The sequence below is a fragment of the Strix aluco genome, chromosome 2 (assembly GCF_031877795.1).
Source record: "Strix aluco isolate bStrAlu1 chromosome 2, bStrAlu1.hap1, whole genome shotgun sequence".
NCBI lineage: Eukaryota > Metazoa > Chordata > Aves > Strigiformes > Strigidae > Strix > Strix aluco.
Window position 1 is genome coordinate 113,659,242 of NC_133932.1, and position 19,500 is coordinate 113,678,741.

General features: G+C 38.5%; 1 protein-coding gene across 1 annotated transcript in view; it reads right to left on the minus strand.

The window, feature by feature from the left end:
• The window catches only part of FRY (FRY microtubule binding protein), a 198,494-nt gene extending 179,495 nt beyond the window's left edge, over positions 1-18,999 (minus strand). The window contains exons 1-2 of the mRNA XM_074815878.1: positions 18,681-18,999; positions 14,483-14,581 (exon numbers count right to left, since the gene is read on the minus strand). Of these exons, the coding sequence (XP_074671979.1) occupies positions 14,483-14,581; positions 18,681-18,885 (304 nt within the window). The 5' untranslated portion in view covers positions 18,886-18,999. The remainder of the gene's footprint in view (positions 1-14,482; positions 14,582-18,680) is intronic.
• Positions 19,000-19,500: the final 501 nt, after the last annotated feature.

The following is a 19,500-nucleotide window of genomic DNA, read 5'->3' on the forward strand; positions in this document are numbered from 1 at the left end:
TTCATAGATCTACCATGAGGAAGCACCTGCTAATTACGATGATAATAGAAGCATGGTTTCAATTATAAACATTTGTATGTAACTCAAACTCCACATTTGTTACATGCAGTGCACCTTCTGTTCTCTCATCTGCTTTCTGAGATCAGAGGTAGCACATATCCAGGACCCTTGGGTAACTGGCTTACACCCTCTCTGCCTGAACAAAGTCTGTGGAGTTTCCATGTCCCAACCTTGGAAAAAACAGGTTGGGAGGAGCTGTTTGTCAGCATGCTCAGAAGTGTTCTCGTGAACACTGCATGAACAGCTATTTTTATTGCAAAATATCTGAAAAATAGACTTCCAAAACTTTCACTCAGTAAAAGAAAAAGAATAACACAAATACATACCACTGGTGGTATTCACAATATCTAACTTGAGGGATCCAGCTTAGATGCCTATGCTGGGAGGTGAGTGCTTTCGGCATGACTCAAGAGTTCCCACAATCATTTTCCGAAGCAGCCTATTTCTCCTCACTGTCTATACATGATACCTAGGGTAACTACTTTTGTAAATTGGGTTCTTTATTTAGATTCTTAATATTTAGTAGCATATACCCATTTTGTTTACATTTTTAGTGACTACTATTTATAACAGTCATACAGGCAGTTTAGTCCTCTACATTCTGAGCAATGCTTGCAGGAAAGAGAGGGACCTGGGGGTGTTGATTGACAGCCAGCTGAACATGAGCCAGCAGTGTGCCCAGGTGGCCAAGAAGACCAATGGCATCCTGGCTTGTATCAGAAATAGCGTGGCCAGCAGGGACAGGGAAGGGATCTTACCCCTGTACTCGGCACTGGTGAGGCCGCACCTCGATTACTGTGTTCAGTTTTGGGCCCCTCACTACAAAAAGGACATTGAATTACTCGAGCGTGTCCAGAGAAGGGCAACGAAGCTGGTGAAGGGTCTGGAGCACATGTCGTACGAGGAGCGGCTGAGGGAACTGGGGTTGTTTAGTCTGGAGAAGAGGAGGCTGAGGGGAGACCTCATCGCCCTCTACAACTCCCTGAAAGGAGGTTGCAGAGAGCTGGGGATGAGTCTCTTTAACCAAGTAACAAGCGATAGGACAAGAGGTAATGGCCTCAAGTTGCTCCAGGGAAGGTTTAGACTGGATATTAGGAAGCATTTCTTTACAGAACGGGTTGTTAGGCGTTGGAATGGGCTGCCCAGGGAGGTGGTGGAGTCCCCATCCCTGGAGGTGTTTAAGAGTCGGGTTGACATAGCGCTGAGGGATATGGTGTAGTTGGGAACTGTCAGTGTTAGGTTAACGGTTGGACTGGATGATCTTCAAGGTCTTTTCCAACCTTGATGATTCTGTGAATCCTTAAAAAAGCACATGGAGATATGAATATAGCACTGTCCTTGCACAATCTTTCAGGGCTCATTTTAGCTTGGTATGAAAGGACCTGTTTGGATTTTGCAATCTGAACTCTTCAGAATCTGAGGCTAAATGCAGAGAGGAGCTGAAGGCCTCTAAGGGATGACAACAATAACAAAGCAAGTATAAACTCTAGATTCAAATTTTGTGCACATAATTTCTTTCCTAGTTCTCACACACTTACTGTCTTCTAGTTGCAGAAACCAGTAAGTATAACAGTGTGTTCTGTATTTGCTGCTAACAGAATGAGTCTTTTAACTTATGTAGCAGGTGATTATATTTTTGATCTCTGAGGACTTTTATTCAAACTCCATCAATACAGTGATTGTATTTATAAGTGCACAAATATCTGCTAACAGTACAAAGCCTCTCCTTGGTCTGCAGTGATAGATCTTTATAATCTAATCTCTCCGACTGTCATCCTGCAAGACAGGAGCACTTCAGCCCTAATCTAGCAAAAAACATACGCAAAACACAACTTTTTATTTGCCCAGCTTGTGCTTAATACCTTGTTTCTATCTTTGCTGGCGTCAATCATTCTGCTCCTGCCCAGCTCTCCTCAGCTTCCAGGTAGTGATGTGGACACAGATCCCAAAGCCAAAAGTAGATTTACTGAACTGCTGGACCTTTTGACATGCTTTTTTATTTTCTATGGCTTCACCAAGTCATACAGCTTTGCCTCGTAATTTGGGTCAATTCCTATGTTCTTTTAGCCAGATAGTGCTGTATACTGAATTAGACCCGTGTCTCTGATTTTCATGGAATCAGCTTGGATTTACACTGGTACAGTTTATGTAAAAGTTTGGCTGTCTGGAGTTTTTCCCCCAAGGAGCAAGCAAGGGCTGCTTATTAAAAAGGTCTCTGGGGTTTTGATATGATCTAGTCCTTTTGGGCAAAATAAAGCAACCCTACAAAGAATGATTCCCAGATCTATTTGATTCTAGCGCAGAACACACCTAACAGAAGAAAACAAAAAGGATCTATTGTATTATCACATCACTGTAGTGTATTAATACACTGTATTGTATTAATACATCACTTGTATTATCACTGGGATAGATTGCATTGCATTCATGATTTCACATTCTCTTCTTTAATAAAACTACTTGGAACCTCTTTATAATCTACTCTTGAAAGACTGCACTGGCTTTCAGATGGATACTGGTCATAGTCAAATGGTATTCAGGTGCCTAAATATGGTGTTCAGTGTGATTATAGATACCTTAAGGTATGTGAGCTATTCACAGAGACTGGCAGATATGACTTAAGACCTACATTAGATCCACAGCAGTTAGAGGCTTTCTCCTAGACACCTATGTTGAGGTATCTGATTTGCTCCCTTTGGCTTCAGGAGGAAAGAAAGGAACAATGAAAAAAATTATGTATTATTTGTGAAGTGACAAGTCCATGTATAAGCCAGCAATAAAAAGGAATAATATTTTTATATTTAAGCAGAAAACCCCCCACAGTATTTATATGTCATTTATTTTCTTCAACTTGGCATTTGTTGAGTTTAAGCACTTCTTTCCTTATATTAAAATATTTACAAGGTTTTTTTACTTTTCTTATTACAGCTTGCATAACACAAAACAATTCAAGCCAAACATTAACAAAGTAGCTTGTACACATGCTTTACTAATGTCCTTTGTTAAAATAAAAAATTACCTGAATCGACTGTACTCTATGTACTATAATGTCCCTTGATTTAAGAAGGTAAATATCTTGCTGGGGTCCAAATTAAAAGTACAGAGTGACAGAAAGCACTGCACAAAACAAGATTTCATTAAGCAAACCTAATTTAATGTGATAAGCTCTAAATAAACAACATAAATCCTTCTTAGTTTATGTCTCACTAGTTTTGCTACACCATTTTGTTTTGCCTTGTGTTTGTAACTGACTGTTAAAATATTGCCACCTAGTGATGAAAAGCAAAACAAGCAGAAGCAGAAGAACAGTAAATAATGCATTGGGAATACATGTTTACATTGTAAACTGTGTCAGAACGGAAGATAGGAAGCGCATGTCTGTATTTCTAAAGAATATCAGGTAATTGGGGTGCAATTATATAAAATATGTTAATAGCAGCCTATTAAATAGAATTTAATAGAACAAAATTAAAGTATTTTAATAGATACATGATAGATTCGTGTATCACCCAGCTCCCATTCTCAGCTTGTTCAGTGAATTCATAAGAGTAACTAAATAGGTTGTAAGGGGTTTGTGACTTATCTGTAAATTACAAATGGTAACTACCTACTAGGCATTTTGCAGAGGATTAATTAGTTAATGTTGGAATTATGCCTTCAAGATTCAAAGTACTATTATCCTTTCCTTGACTGCTTTGGAGCTGTCAAACTGACATGTCCTCTTAGGACTCCGCCATTCACCTCTGATTTTCTCCCTAGCTGAACAGTCCCTGGCAGCATCAGCCAGCCAGGAACAAATTTCATTTGCCCAGACCTACCATACATGTGCTAAGAATATACCAACCTATGAGCCAATTTGAAATCTGCACATCTACCACTGGGGCATGGATTCAGGCAACACTGATGCAAGAAATACTGCTGTGCAAGCCAAAATGCAGCCTGAGTCCTGCAAGCACAGCCTACAGGCATCAGCTAGCATGAAGAATAACTTGAGTAGTATTTTCTTCCTGCTCTTCACCTTAGTTTCCAGGAAGCATCCCTAAACTAGCTGTTTTCCATTACTGGAATCCTATAAACTTATTTTCTTCTCAGTTTTGTTACAAACCCTTACCTATATTTTAGATAAAAGATTACATAGCATACTCTCCAAACATCCCAGCATGATGTGTCAGAACTTCCTCATAGCAGTAAATTTCCAAATGGCCACTGATGGTGCCTCTAATTCTGAGTGCTTGGTTCAGAGATGAGATTCAGTAACTGAACCCCACTCACGCACTGAAAGTGTAATTTGTACTAGGTAACTTATGCCTAAGAGATTGGTACTAGGTCACACAGAGCCTAGGACAGAGGGAATGCAGGGGTTGTAGCTGTCCCTTTTTTCCTCAAGTTATGAAATTTCATTATACAATGCACAGACTGAACGCCCAAATACTTCCCTTCTGTGATGTCGTCGTATCTATTCTACTCTCCTCACAGCAAGCTCTGCAGGAGGGCAGAAAACTGGAAGCCAGGAAGGTGAAGGGTTGGAGCATGCCCATCACTAGATATTCATAGAATCATAGAATGGTTTGGGTTGGAAGGGACCTTTGAAGATCATCTAGTCCAACCCCCTGCCATGGGCAGGGTAGTCTTTCACTAGATCAGGTTGCTCAAAGGAACCTGCTTGTTTCTACAGGGTCTCTAGGGATGGCTAATGATTACTGCATGTTACTATAGCTGAGATCATAAGACTTCTCAGCTTTTCTTCTCCTCATTCTTGTGCTTGCCATTAGCAGGTGAGCTAGTGAGGTTCAGGAACAGATGTCCCTTTCTTCTCCCAGGGCCAGGCACCATGTCAAACCCCCTCTCCACCACCCTCCCCAGGCATGCAGGAGGCAGCCAGCTGGGAACCTGCCTTGGAAACGGAAAAGCTCCCAACTCTTCAGACAGGTGCCTGAGATGTGACGGGAAGCAGAGGGAGGCAGACAAGGAGGGGGTTGTACCCACTCAGAGTGGCAAGCTGATGCCAAAACCAAGGCATCCCTGACCCAAATACAAGCCACATCACACTTGTAGAATGACGTGTTCAAAATGCTCATTTTCCACAAGATACGTCCCTGTAACATGCTGCACACCTATGATGTTTTCATTGATCATCTAATTAGGAGGAGGAATTTTCAGTGCAGTAGCTCCAATTTGTTCTCAAATACTAGTCCACCCGTCAGACAGTTCTTACCTCACTGTATGCACTTCTTGCAGTGTGATTTTTAAACACAAATGTTTTCCTGAATCTCAAATACATTTACAGATGTATTTTCTTTCTCTTAATTCTGCCACAGCAGTTCTTAAAGCTTTCTGTGACTTTAAATAAGATGCTCTTGTGATAAGCTACTTGCTTACTTGTTCTTTTTTTAAACTTTCCTTTCCATTCTCTAGTTTTGTCTTTAATTATTAACACTTCTTCCTTTCTGGCTGACCTATCTGGATACTCACACCTCAACGTTTTCATTACTCTGTAGAAAGGTATCCTTCTGCTTATGTCCCTTTGCTCCACTAGCAACATGAACCTTAGAAGTTGATTTTTTACCTCTCATAAAATTAGAATAAACATGTTGGAAGGGTTTCAACCAACTTCCATCTACTACAGATCAAGATGAGATGGACATGGGATCAGACTGTACTACATTTGCTGCCTCTTACACCTTCCTATCAGGTATCGTGCTCTGCCTGCTACCAGAGAGAGGCCGTCAGACCAGCCAGGCATTGGGTCTGAGCTGGCACACACGTGTCTGTGTAACACAAACACCTCCACAGTTCCCTCAGATGGGTCTTATGCATACAGCATTCACTCTGAATTATTAAAAAAATGCTACCTCTTGCAACACCTGTGTAAGAATTACCTGTCTGAAACAGGGAAACTGAGCGCCATCAGGATTAGCTGACCTTAGATAAGTAACAACACCTTTTACCACTCTTTCAAATGATGAAGTATCAAATTGTATGTATCACTGCCTTAACTTTCCCCACTTCCCTGACACATACTGCCACATACCATCTCAAACAAGACTGTACATCCTTCAGAGAAGGACTCAGGCCCTTTCTGTGAGTGAAGTGCTTGGCATAGCTGGAGCCTGGGCTCATTACAGGATAAGGAGCTTTCTTATTTCACTCAGAAGTGCTAACAGAAAGATCCAAAGTTCAGGTTCTGGTAGCTCAGGCTAGCGCTACCTCCAGTTAGACCAGGACCTAATGACTCAGCTGGATAACATCTACAACTTCTAAAGCTTCTTTCTTGTTTCAAGGTGGGAAGAAGTAATGCTTCAAAAATCAGGATTACCTAAGAAGTCATGCCAGGTGGTAGACCAAAAAAAAATTCTTTCTTTCACTGACTGCAGTTTATAAATAGGGCATGCACATGAATGTACACTTCTCAGCTCAGTTGATACCTTCAGTAGCTAGGCTGTCAATCACCATGCTCTTCATCCTTTTGAACATATTTCTGTATATCCAAAGTAAAACTAAATAGCTATCAGCAAAAATCTTCATGACTGAAACCACTGGCTGTTTTACAGCAACTTTATATAAATGACTGCAGTGAGGCAGCGTCAGGAAAAATCAGGCCATATGATTTTACAGTGAAATTTCTGTTTCTCATTGTAGTTTTTCCATCGCATTTCTCCTCATTATGTGCAGATGACCCTTCAGTTACAGCTTCTGCCTTAGCTCTCTCCTGTTACTACTCAAAATATTCTTCGAAGAACTGAACGCCAGTAAACCATCTCAATTCTAATCAGCTGTTGAAGGGAAAGTTTCTTGTTTTATGTAGCTTTGAGGTCCCTTTCCATATAACCCTCCCTAGGCAAGTGCTCGTGAGACACAGCATACAGGGTTTACTATGTAATACCCTTACTTGCCCAATGGTGTGATTAGGCGCTGGCTAAAGAGGAAGTAACACTTTGGTTTAAAAAAAAAAAAAAATCTCGCCAGTCTTACATAGGAACACTTGTTCTGACTTGCAAAATCTTTTCTGCATTTTTTTAAAGTATAGGGAAGCAAAACATTTTATTTTTTTTAATTACAATGTTATCTATAAGGATGTTTCACCTTTTGAAGTAACCCGTGGCAGGAGAGATCTCAATTTCAGAGGTAGGGTTTTTCTTTGCTGTTTCCCCCTCCTCTGTCAACATAGTAATTTTTAACTGATGAGCACTTGTGCAAGGGCTCTCCCTTGCTGTGGTGAAGGTTTTGCAACAGCAACTCATCCACCTGGGCACACGCAATAGACTAATAGAGCTCCAGCATCCTCCAACTTGCTGCTTCTCTATAGAAGCACCAGAGTCCTCACAGAGGCCAAGTTAAATATACATGCAGTCTTTCTAATTGGGTCCTTTGTATCCTTCAGAGTCCATCCCTTCCTGCTAACCTGAAAAACATCTTGGTTTTCGGAGAGGTACAAGGTCTAACACAGCTCCCTGCTTATGCTGGAAAAAGGCATATTACCTTCTTCCTGTTTAAAAGGGTAATGCTCCTCAAGGTTTCTCTCATGCTACATTTGAATGGAAATTGCAATTTAGTGAAAAAATGTACTGAACAAAACTTAAAATCTGCCTTTTATTAACTAAAAGAAAAAACACTATTTTGGGCTTAGTACCCAAGGAAGAAGGCACAAAAACATAAGTCACATTTAAAATTGAATGATTTCCTAGTAAAGACCATAATAGTTATAGTTACTTTAACTACACTTAAAATGATTCATGATTTTGAATTACCACAGGTTAGATTTTCAAAGGTATTTAGCTCCTGAAATATCGAACAGTTGCTTTGTAGATTTTTAAGTGCCTAATCTGCTTAAGTATCAAAGTCCTAATACTTGTTTGTCCACTGCATCATTAAAGGCTTTGAAAATCTAAATTCAATTCTTTAAAAGTTATTAAAATGAATAGATCTCATCCTCTCCCATGTTTTTTCTTTAACCAGATCAGAAAACGGGTTCTTTCTTTTTCATCTCTGGATTGGCTTCTCAGCCATGAAATGAAATCCAAAATAAAGACCACATAACCAAAAACAATACACGGATACAGAATACTTTTCTTCAAGTATTTGAGTATGATGCTTAAATATGGAAGAAAACCCAGTTAACTTCTGTAACAACCTAATTCAAAAGGGAATAGTGATCATAAAAAGTAACAACTGGGATACACCTGCTTTGAAATCTTGCAGTGGAGCTGCAAGCGGTGCTGAGCTGCGGTTCTGGGTGTGGAACCTGAGCTCATGCTCAGTGGGGTACTGGTGCTCAGTGACACTGTATCCTCCTGACTCACACACGGCACAAATGCACGAACCTTGCCTGAACTCTTCCACAGATCAAGGGAGGTCATCGCTAGCTACTGACTAATTCAGTGAACTAAAAACATAGCATCAGCACAGACAGAATCCTTTATAAAATGGAAACTTCAACAATATAAGGATACTTCTTCCCCTTCTGATAATACAATAGATTTGACTCAGGGTGTGCTTCTATGTTTGACTTAACCTAATCGAAGATTGTGCTACTGTTGGAAAAGCTGTGAAATTTTTCCATCCTCTCTCTTTCCCCCATAATTTCAATCAGGTCTCCTTACAGTGGCACTAGTTAGGAGCAGAAATTTGATTTGGGTGGTGTATGTGTGTTTTTGGGAATACGGTTGGGGATAGTGTTACCCTCAGTTGATGAATGAGGTTATGAGTCTCCAGATGGAGGCACATGGTCAACACAAGGGAGGCTGCATGGGTGTTTGGGGAGGGGAGAAGAAGCAATACTTTTCATAGGTATTACATGGTTAAATAGCTTTCCCAACTGCTCATATGCATTTACAAATACTTAGAGTGGATTATGAACCAAAGTACTTGTAGAAGTAGTAGGGGAAATACTAAACAAAACTGTAGTAAGATCATATTAACTTGAATTTTCTTTTTGTTGAACTTCATAAGATTCCTGCTAAACAGTACTGGCCTGAGTATCAATCCCTGGACTACACTGTTAGTGACTGACCTCCAGCTAGCCTTTGTGCTGCTAATCACAACCCAGTCAGCCTGACAGCTCAGTGCTCAACCCACCTCACTGTCCATTCATCTAGTTTGTATTTCATCATTTTGTCTATGAGGATGTTGCAGGAGATAATATCAAAAGCCTTTCTAAAGTAGAGATAAACAGCATTCTGTGCTCTCCCACCATCCACCAAGCCAGTTATCTTGTTAATGCATAATCTCCCCTTCAAACAAACACGCTGACTGCTCCCAGTCATCTATTTCTCTTATGTTTGGAAATGGGTTATAGGATTATTGGCTCCATCACTTTCCCAGGGATTTTGGTGAGGGTGACCAAACAGTAGTTCCTTCGATCCTCTTTCTTGCCAATCTTGAAGAAAGGAGTCATCTTTGCTCTCTTACAGTCCTTGGGAACCTCTTCCAGTTGCCATGAGCTTTCAAAGACTATCAGGACTGGCCTGGCAGTAATGTCAGCCAGCCTCCTCAGCACTTGTGGTTGCATCCTATCAGGTCCCATGGACTCATGTATGTCCAGTTTCTTTAAAATGTTCCCTAACCTGTTATCCCTGTTCCAGGGGTAAGTCTGCCTTAGTTCAGGCCTTCCTACTGGTCTCTGGGACGCAGGATTCATGAAGGCCTCCTGAAGGTAAAGAATGAGGCAAAGAATGCATTGACTACTTCGGCCCTTTCCACCTCCACCACCATCATCATTCTTGCTGCTGAGTGAAGTTTACGCAGTCCCTGAGACTTCAGAATGGGCTTTCGAGTTGGAGGGATCAAAATATAACAACAGATTATGCAGAAGTATTCTTAACCCTGAAACCAGATAAAGGATAAACTGTAACACTAGTCTTAGCTAAGAGTCCCATAACATTTAGTATGATGAATCTAAACTTGAATTACATTATTACTAGCTTCTAAAGAGAGAACTGCTTATTTTCTAGTTCCAGGATGGATTTAGAATTGGATGTACATATGCTTTGTTTATCATCAATCCACTCAGCAGAAAATGAAATATATTTCAGACCCTGAAATTCCACTTTGTGAGATTAATTTAGTTTCTGGTATTCTGCTTTTCTTGTCATCGTTCTTTCGCACTGGCATCTTTGTGTGATAATAAAACTTCTGCTGCAGATTAGACTTTTTACTTCAGGGTAGAGCCTCTGCACATAGGGGAAGTATGTCTGAATGACTCTCCATACAGGAGGCACTGACTGTCCATGATAAATCTAAACAAGTCCTCTCAGAAGTACTTTAAGGTGACTCATTGAACAAACTGGTACTGAGTTTTATTGACTTTTATAGTCTTAAAGTTATGTCTTGCTGGACAGACTGGTGTTTCAACTACGTTAGACCACGAATGCCATGCATATATTAATACCTGGGGCTGTTCTCTAGCCAAAAGGCCAGACAGCACAAGCCTACAAGCATACAGTAAAACATTATCTAAATGCTGGTGGCAACACCCAACTGTCTCTCAATTTTTCAGCTCTTGCCAACTTCTGAACTGTGCCTGAGCATTGTTAGGGGAGGCTGCAGGTTGGTCCAGGCAAAATAGGGATGAAGTGGAACACCTTTGCTAGGGAGGATTTCTCTGACTTGCATACGAGTAACAGGAGAGAACAGACAGGCTGGCAAGAGACCGACTAGTTTAAAGATCCTAAATAAAGTAGGAAATACAGAACACCTGAGGTTACAGTAAGAAAGATGACACTTGTTGACTGCCCCTCTCCTTACCAGTATGCAGACTAAACATTATGATTAAAAATTATTTTGCCAACCCTTTATTGTTTGCATCACAAATTACCCCAGAAAAGGTTTATTAGGACGAGCAGATAATTCACAACAAAGTAGGCATGGGGATGCACGGTAACATGTTCTGCAACTAAAGCATGTTGTCATTATAGCCACTGTGAAATTACAAAACCAGTAACTCCAAAGACACAGAGCAAAACCCCACAGAAAGTCACAGCAAATACCCTCAGGCAGTTCTAAAACAAACAAACAAAAACCCCACTACACAGCCAGGTCCTTGGAAAAGGAGCCACCTGATTGTATCACGCTTAATATATATTCCTTATCTACAAAAAATTTCTCCTGGCAACAGTAATGTCTTCCAGTAACAGATGGGAAAGATTTCTTATTTTAAGAAATTTTAAATTTAAATGCAACTTAAGTATATGATTAAAAAGCATGAACAGCCGTTTGTTGGGTCTTCAAAATTGTATCTGATCATAAAACTGCACTGCAACATTGTATAGCAGCTAGATATTAGTATATCCTGTGCAAGAAGAATTTAAATTGATCTTGTGAAGCACTGCGCAATTTCAACTTCCCAGAAGACCTGAATCTAATAATGGCCTGAGCTCCTCAAGTTCCTAATTTAAGATCCAATCCCCAAAATTAATAAAAATCACATTCCAAATTAACCACTCTTAATTAGTTGCAATAAATAAAATTAATATGAGAGACACAGTTGATGAAATTCATTATGAAAACATAAATATATGAACTCAGTATCTATCTGCTTACAGCTGATTTACCAGAAATGCCATAAGGATTTCATTTCACTATTAGGGCATATTTCATCGTGAGAAGCAGTACAAAATAAATCTTCCAGCTAACTTTAGCTGCGTTCAAAGAGTTTTCATTAGGTGGTCTCTTGCAATTAAGATAAATTTTATTATCTACACCCATCTTCAGGCAAAACAGTCTCTGAACCTAAACAGATTAATAAAATATTGATTTTTTAAAAATTCTTATTGAAATTAAGCAAGTATTTTCAGAAACTCCTAAACTTTTGTGGTACAGTAAGACAGAAAATAAATTAAAATTAAGAAAACATTGAGAATTTTTATTTCAGAGATTCCAAGATTATCAGGTGATTTAACTTAGATATAGTATGCTGCTATTAAATATGTAAGGCCAGGTAAAGTATAAATAGCTGAAAGAAAACTAGTTACCTACCAAGTGCACCCAACAAGTCTACAAAAGTATCTACAAGTAAACAAGCCCTACAGAAGAAACATATTTTGAGTGATTTATATGCAGTCCATAAACCTATCTGACTGTCAAAAGAACATACCTCAATGTCATTAACTACATTAGCTTATGTGAAGATTGCACTTCAGAAGAGGAACAAAATATACATCAGGAAGAAGGTTGAATCAAGGCCATTATGATAACCTTTAAGTCTAATTCTTTTAAAACATTTTACTTGGTTGATAAGCTTTTGATTACAGTAGATGCACTACTGTAAGACTTTGAAAGTAATGTCTGTCTTTCATGTAATTAAATGATAGGTATTTCTCAACTCTATCAAAAAAACCCTGTAGACAATCTTTCCAGTCCATTAGCATAAAATAATCCTTTATGGGCCAAAGATGGACATATTTTTATGGTGAGTCTGCCCTTTAAGATGCATCTTGATCAGATAAAAAGAATAGAAGATTCTATTGTCTCATGATAGCCAAAGAAAGATTTACTTAAAAATAATGTCAACAAACCCTCCTGGATCTACTGCACATGAAATGTAGTTAAGGCTACTACCATTTGATGTAAAGAGTGACTGTCTTGTTCTTAAATCTTTTAAAACATTTTTGTATGTTTCCTATTTTGATAACATTTCTCAGGACTTTGATTTTCTATTTTGAAAGTCAATACATTTCATATTAACATACTTTTTTGGAGATACAACCAGTGTTGAATATTAATTCAATGCTCTTTCTTGAAAATTATGTACAAAAGAGCGAGCCTGTTATGTTTCCCAGAAGGCAAGCATTGACCACAAGTTTTAAGATTTCACTCTACACTTTAATCATTATCCTCTAGATAGGACACAGCAGATAACCAAAGGGCCAAACTGGCAAACCATGTTACTAAACCAGATTCTTTTTCACATGCTGTTTCTACAGCAGCACACACAGAAACTTGTGCTGAAATCAGGAAGCAAGGGCTGTAATTGCTTCACAAGGTCTTTCAGCATAGTGAAGTCTATAAACCCTTAGACCTCATAAGATTTGAGGTATATTACTGTGTGTACAATGGGTTTTGTTCACTTGAACACTGGATTCTGCTTTAAAGTGGAGTTTTAACATCTATAACAACTGATGGTGGCAATCTAAATCTAAGAGACAACTAAACAGTTTTTAAAACAAACAAATCAGAAAACAAAAATCCAAGCCACAATAGCAAAAGGAGCCTTCCCTATCTTAACCTCATCGTTGTCCCTATCTTCCCCCTCATCTTCACGCTTAAGTCACTCTCCAATGAACATAGAGAGCTTCCTTTATATCCTAAATACAACTTAAAGGTGAGGCAGCATCTTCATCCCTTGTCCACAAGAATATGAGGAAATCAATCTCCACAGTCCATAAAATATCAGTGAACCCAAGAAGAAAACAAGTTTGACAACATGCATATATTACATCAGACTTCAAAATGCAGAATCCAGTCTTCTGAATCACCAACCCATCCTTTCTGAAGAAAATAACACTTTAAAAAAACATTCAAGAACTAAAATGCTGAAGAGTATATTAAGTAATATATGTAGAAACATTTAAGTGAGCATAAAAATACAGAAGGCCGAGAGAAAAGCAAGACATTATCAATTTGCTAATTTCTATTAATAAAGCAGTGGTCACTCAACCAGATCAATGGGTGGACACACACTCAATCAGCAATGTAGCAATTTTATAGCATGGTGGCATATCTTAACATAAAACTCAATAAAACACAGTAACATACAGAACTAATGCCAGTTTGCAATATGAACAGTAAACAAAAAGATGCAACATGCCCCTCCCCCTGCATTTTCACTCCAAAGAAGGTCTTGCTAACAGTATTAAGGGGAAACCAAGCCAATCTTTTTTCAAGTCAGGAAGAGAAGAACTTTGGCACGAGCCAGTCTTGCCTTCCCTCTGCTGTCAGTGGATACTTGTAAGATGCAGCACCAACACAAGCCATTCTACCAAACTTCAATGTGCAGGGTGACACTAGGGGTACCATAAGTGAACAGCAATTATCCTATGCAGATTACAAGCATATGTTATTATCATGCAGTACAATTTATTCAGAGAGGAGGTAGGATATTCAAATCTTCGCTAAATTAAAATACTGAACACTTCATTATAACTCATACGAATCAAGACACATACTGTACCCATGATTTTAAGCATCCTTATTAAAAGTAATTAGATTTTGGCAAGTCTTTCCCAAATAATGGAGCCAGTCAAAAGAAAAAAAATAAATCATACATACTGGCTGTTTTATCCTGATGTCTCATGAAAAAATAAATAATTTATTCATATCACTATTGGATAACTTTTAAATATTTTTCTTATATACAAATCCCTTATTTCTTTAATTGTTTTCAGTATTTTAATTTACATACAAATATGGTGTCAAATCAACTTACTTATTTTAGAAAGTGACTTTGCTAGACTGTATGCTGGTCTGAACTCCAGAAATGCTTTGAGAGAGTACCTCAAGACTTCTAACTGCGACAGTATTTTCACTGAAAAAAAAAAGCAGTTAATTTGTTACAGAATACCAGCTATTCTGTTGTAAAATCACAGACCAGCAACGTACACTCTTACTTTGAGTAGCTATATACAGTACTGTTAACCACTGGCCTTCATCACATTAACTCACAGCAACACCACAATGCTTTTACAAAAGTAGAGATAACTTGCTGTCCCACACAATACATAAGAGCTTATTTTGGCTGTGAAAGCAACGCGTGACTCACAGCCATACAGCCATGAAATGGAGGTATGCCTGGTCCTGGGAGAGGCAGAAAAATCAAAAAAATTTTTCTCACCTTCTGTCCATCAAAACTGACACATCAATCAACAAGCATTATTCAACAGTAATACAGGCTACCTGCATATGAAAATGAAGAAAGAGAAGAAAAAAGCCTAATAGATAATAATAACAGTACTAGAAGTGGATTTTCAATGGTACTTACTTAAACGAACAGCTCCAGCTCACAACATGAATGGCTTCCAAGTAGAACTTAAATATTATATTCTTTTTAGTAGTTCGACCTTTGTAATTTCTGTATTGTTTATTCTGCTTTCTTCAGAAAAATAACAATCCCAGCCAAAATCTCACATATCTTTGCCATGTATGGAGAGGGAACTCAAACAACAATATCAGCAGCCTTCTTTTGAAAAGAAATGAGAGTAAAAACTCACCCTATGCTTCCCTACATTAAAATTAATAAATACAGACTAATTTTCTTCAGGCCATTGTGCTTTTGAACATGAGTCAGCATAGACATTTAATGATGTTTAGCTAATCCATTTTAGTCTCATGTCCCTTCAGTTAGTTCAGTTTACCTTTCCTAAGTACCTCTGTAAAGACATGGCCTCCTGATGCCCCTTCATTGCCCACTCTGTCTTTCTACAATTTTTTCTTTTCTCATTAACAAGTCACAGGTTTATCTTCAGGTTAAGACAAGATACCTTTTTTTTTTTTTGTATGGTCCTGCCGGGGTAAGGTTCAGTCATGGCTATGACAGTATGCTGTGCTGAGGGCACATCAGCAGTTCTGTATAAACTCAAGTAATTAAGGTAGTGAACCTCTCTATTGACAATAAATGGCCCTATAATGTTGATTATGATCACTTGTGCCTGTGTCGTTTTCAAAAAAAAAAAAAAGGGTAACCATGAAGTAGTAAAACCAAAAATTTAGGTATCAGCAGTTGATATTAACCAAGCCCTGAAGTATGCAACAACTCTAAACATTTCGAATTTAAAGAACAAGAAAAAATGAAGTGCTTTGATGAAAGAAGAAAAAGGTATCTCTGTGCAGTGTATCCCTTTGGCAATGCCATGGTTTCTCCTCACAGTCATAGCTTCTGTCTTGCCCTTGCCATGTAGGAATGAACACAATAACCCAGTGATACCACTGTTTGGACAGTCCTGCCTAGGCATACATGAATGAGTAACTTCATGGTGACAGGACAGACAGATGTGTCACTCTTCTCAGGTTTCAGCTTTCATTTTTAAAGAGTGAGCTTCTAGCTATCACAGTTAAGAAAAAATTGTAAAACAAGCCTATTGAATGCAAGATGCCTCCCTGAGTCTGCACCAAGTCTGAAACAAGAACCCCCATGTAGGAACCGACTTGTATCCTTGCACCTAGATACCTTGATGTGTCACTATTCATTATTTTATTACTTAAGCTCTTTAAGGTAGAGTAAAAGGAAAGAAAACAAGATGTGCGTGACTTCAGACTAAATTGCAAGCATGTCCTAAAACTAAGACAGGTTCATGGTGATATAAAAGAATAAGCAGAGATACAGAGATTAGAAGATGATGGAAGAGTCAAAATGATATAGAGTTAAAATATTTATATTAATAGATGACTAGGCTGAAACAAGGAAGTATGAATTAACACATTCTTCAGAGGGCTTCAGCAGTGATCCAAAAGACTGCAGAGCAAGTATATCAGTATGTACATATATTTTTTAATATATATATTTAATATCTATCTATCTATCTTAAGTGTTCAAGGTCAGGTTGGATGGGGCTTTGAGCAACCTGATCTAGCAGAAGATGTCCCTGCCCACAGCAGGGGGGTTTGACTGTATGACCTTTAGAGCTCCCTTCCAACCCAAACCATTTCATGAGTCTATGATACAGCTCTGTTTCCATTCTAACCTACATTTACAGCACAAAAGACAATGGTCTAGAGGACTTCAAGCTTACTTTGTTAACCTGTTTTCAAAAGCAAATCAAGTAAAGCTTCTCCCATGTATACTGCTGACCTACCAAATGAAAGACTACACCCATCTTTCCACCATGCTCCATCAATTGCTTATAGCAAGCAATTTGCATTACCTTTGAGTTAAGTGCCCCTGAGTGTACAGTAACACAGCCGCTGTGGATTTCATAAGTGTAATGGCAGCGTTCCAGACACACAAACTACATTAAAGTGCTCATATCTGACGCAGCACAAATAATGGAGTATTACGGCTAGTGTGGCAATTTGGGAGGGTGGAAAGAGAACAGAGAGAAATAATTATATTTAAAAAAAAAAAAAGATAACAAAATAAAGGAGAAATCTGGGTGGGCACAACAGAGTACAGGTGTTGGGACACCAAACTATTTAATATGTTTTCTTCTAAAAAAAGTTGATGTTCAGGAAAAAAAAAGTGAAAAGTTACAGGAGAAGAAAAAAACCAACACAGAAGTAATTAAGGAGCAGAAAAAGTAGCTAGAAGACAAAAAGCAGCAACTGAGAAAGCATACGATACAGAGGACCTATCATGCCCAAAATAATTTGCTTTGACAGTCACAGACATCACCTCAGCAACAGCCTGTTCAGGCACTGGGAAGCACAGGAGCCTTGGGCATGTCTGAGTCACCTGATTTAAGATCCGATAAGGCTTTTTGCCTTTTTTTAAGCTGGGGAAGTAGAATAGGAAGGAGGAAAAAAGCTTTATTTCCTAAGGTGTTGAAATATTTCAAATACCTTAACAAAGGTACAATGGGGACTCTAAATCCCACACAAGAAGTGCTGCCCAGTGTCATCTTTTAACATTGTATTCCCATTCCTTCAGCAGTGTTTCAGCTCAAGAGAAGGTATCCATGTAAGTTTTAAAGAATCACTAAGGAATATTATATTAATATTTATATGATCAATAACACTTTTTTATATACTTCATAGCTCTTTAAAGATCTGTATGATTGTACTATTTCCCCCTAGAAATTTAAAAATCCTCATTTTCATCTGGAAATGGAGATACCTAAATTGAAAAAACAGTATATTTTTCTTTCTATAAAGGACTTCATTTCCTCTGATCGCCTCACAGAAACACATCTTTTTTCAGTAGGGATGAGCTAGTATTGATTTTTCTCCCTCCTAAAACCTTTTAAGTCCTCCTAGTAAAGATGACCTGATTGTTTTGCAACAAATCCTATGCTGTCATGCTAATCTGCTGCTTATTTTTAGGCATATTTCAAATAGTAAAAAAAACTTCAAGAAAATAATCCAGACTTGCCATTAGCTTGATGAAATCCACTCTTACACCTTGTTCCTACTTCTTAACAACTAGAGAGTTAAACTGAACGATTAACTACAGACATTACAGGCTCCAGTGCAAGCCAGGAATTCAAAGCATGCATTTGACTACTTAGTGATGTTAATTTCTGGATACACACAAAAAATCAGCTACACTGAAGAAGTCTGCATATCACCAAACCACTCTCCTCCAGAAAAGCAATGTGATACAGTACTAGAGCAGCAAGAGAGATACTGCAGCTATTGACTGCATTGCTTATAAGTGGGGTTAGTCAAAATACAGTTTAAAGCTCAAGAAAAACAAATGGTTTTCTTTAAATGCTAAGTATTTAAAAAAAAAAAAAATCCCCACCAGCAAGTGACATGAAATCAAAAGTATGAAGAAAGTCTCTCTTTTTGGTTCCATCACTTTAATAGCTGACATAATATAACATAAATGCCATTTGATTAATCTACCTGTGAAGACTGTCTTAGTTTTTGAAACAGACAAATTCTGACTGGAATCTGCTACTGAATCCTTGAAATATTACCAAAAAAGTTTAAAAGATATTGCAACAACACACTATTAACATAGCATTTCCTACCTGAAAATATAGAAGGTCTTTTCTTAGGGCGCCTTGGATGTATAGGCTCTATATTCCTAATATTTCGTTGAAACTTTCCTTTAAAATCATTTTCTAGCAGGATGTCTGGTGGTAGGCTTCTCCGTCTTGTTGATTTAAAATGAGTCTGATAGGAATTCAGTTTACTCTTAGTCCTAGAGTACAAGTTGCTGTCATCAACTGCCATTATAGAACACTAACTGTTAAAGCCACTCCAGCACAAAGCCAGTCCCAACATCCAGAAGTATTTGGACTAGTGGTTACAGACCCAAGCAATCTCGGATGTTCTCATGCTCAACTCGGCACTTGGCACTCTTTGGGGAAGTTGAGCAAGTTAATAGGCGTGTGCTGGAACAGGTGTAGAGTTACTGCATCGCCCCTCCTTGCATCAGTGAAACAGCGCAGGGAGGAGACATGCTGAAATCATTCGTTTGAAAGTTTTGAGGTAGTTAAGAAGTTCAACAAACATGAGCTCAGCAGCACAATCTCTGCAAGGGGGAAAATACAATTTAATATGAGGCACTGTCTAGGGCTAGTATGGTTTATATTATACCAACAGCATTTCTCAGATCAGTTCATTAACAGTTCATTAACTTGGCAAGCTAAACAAATGTTGCTAAACTTTAAAAAAAGAAAATAGACTGAGAGCGAGAGAAAAAAAAACAAACAACAAAACCCCAACCCAGTCCCCAGCCTTGGGACCTGTCTGGGGAAAGGTACAACCTGAACAGGATGTTTGGGTTTCCAGTCCTGTCCTTTGACAATGTTACATTTCAAAGACAGTCCAAACCTCAAAGGTTTT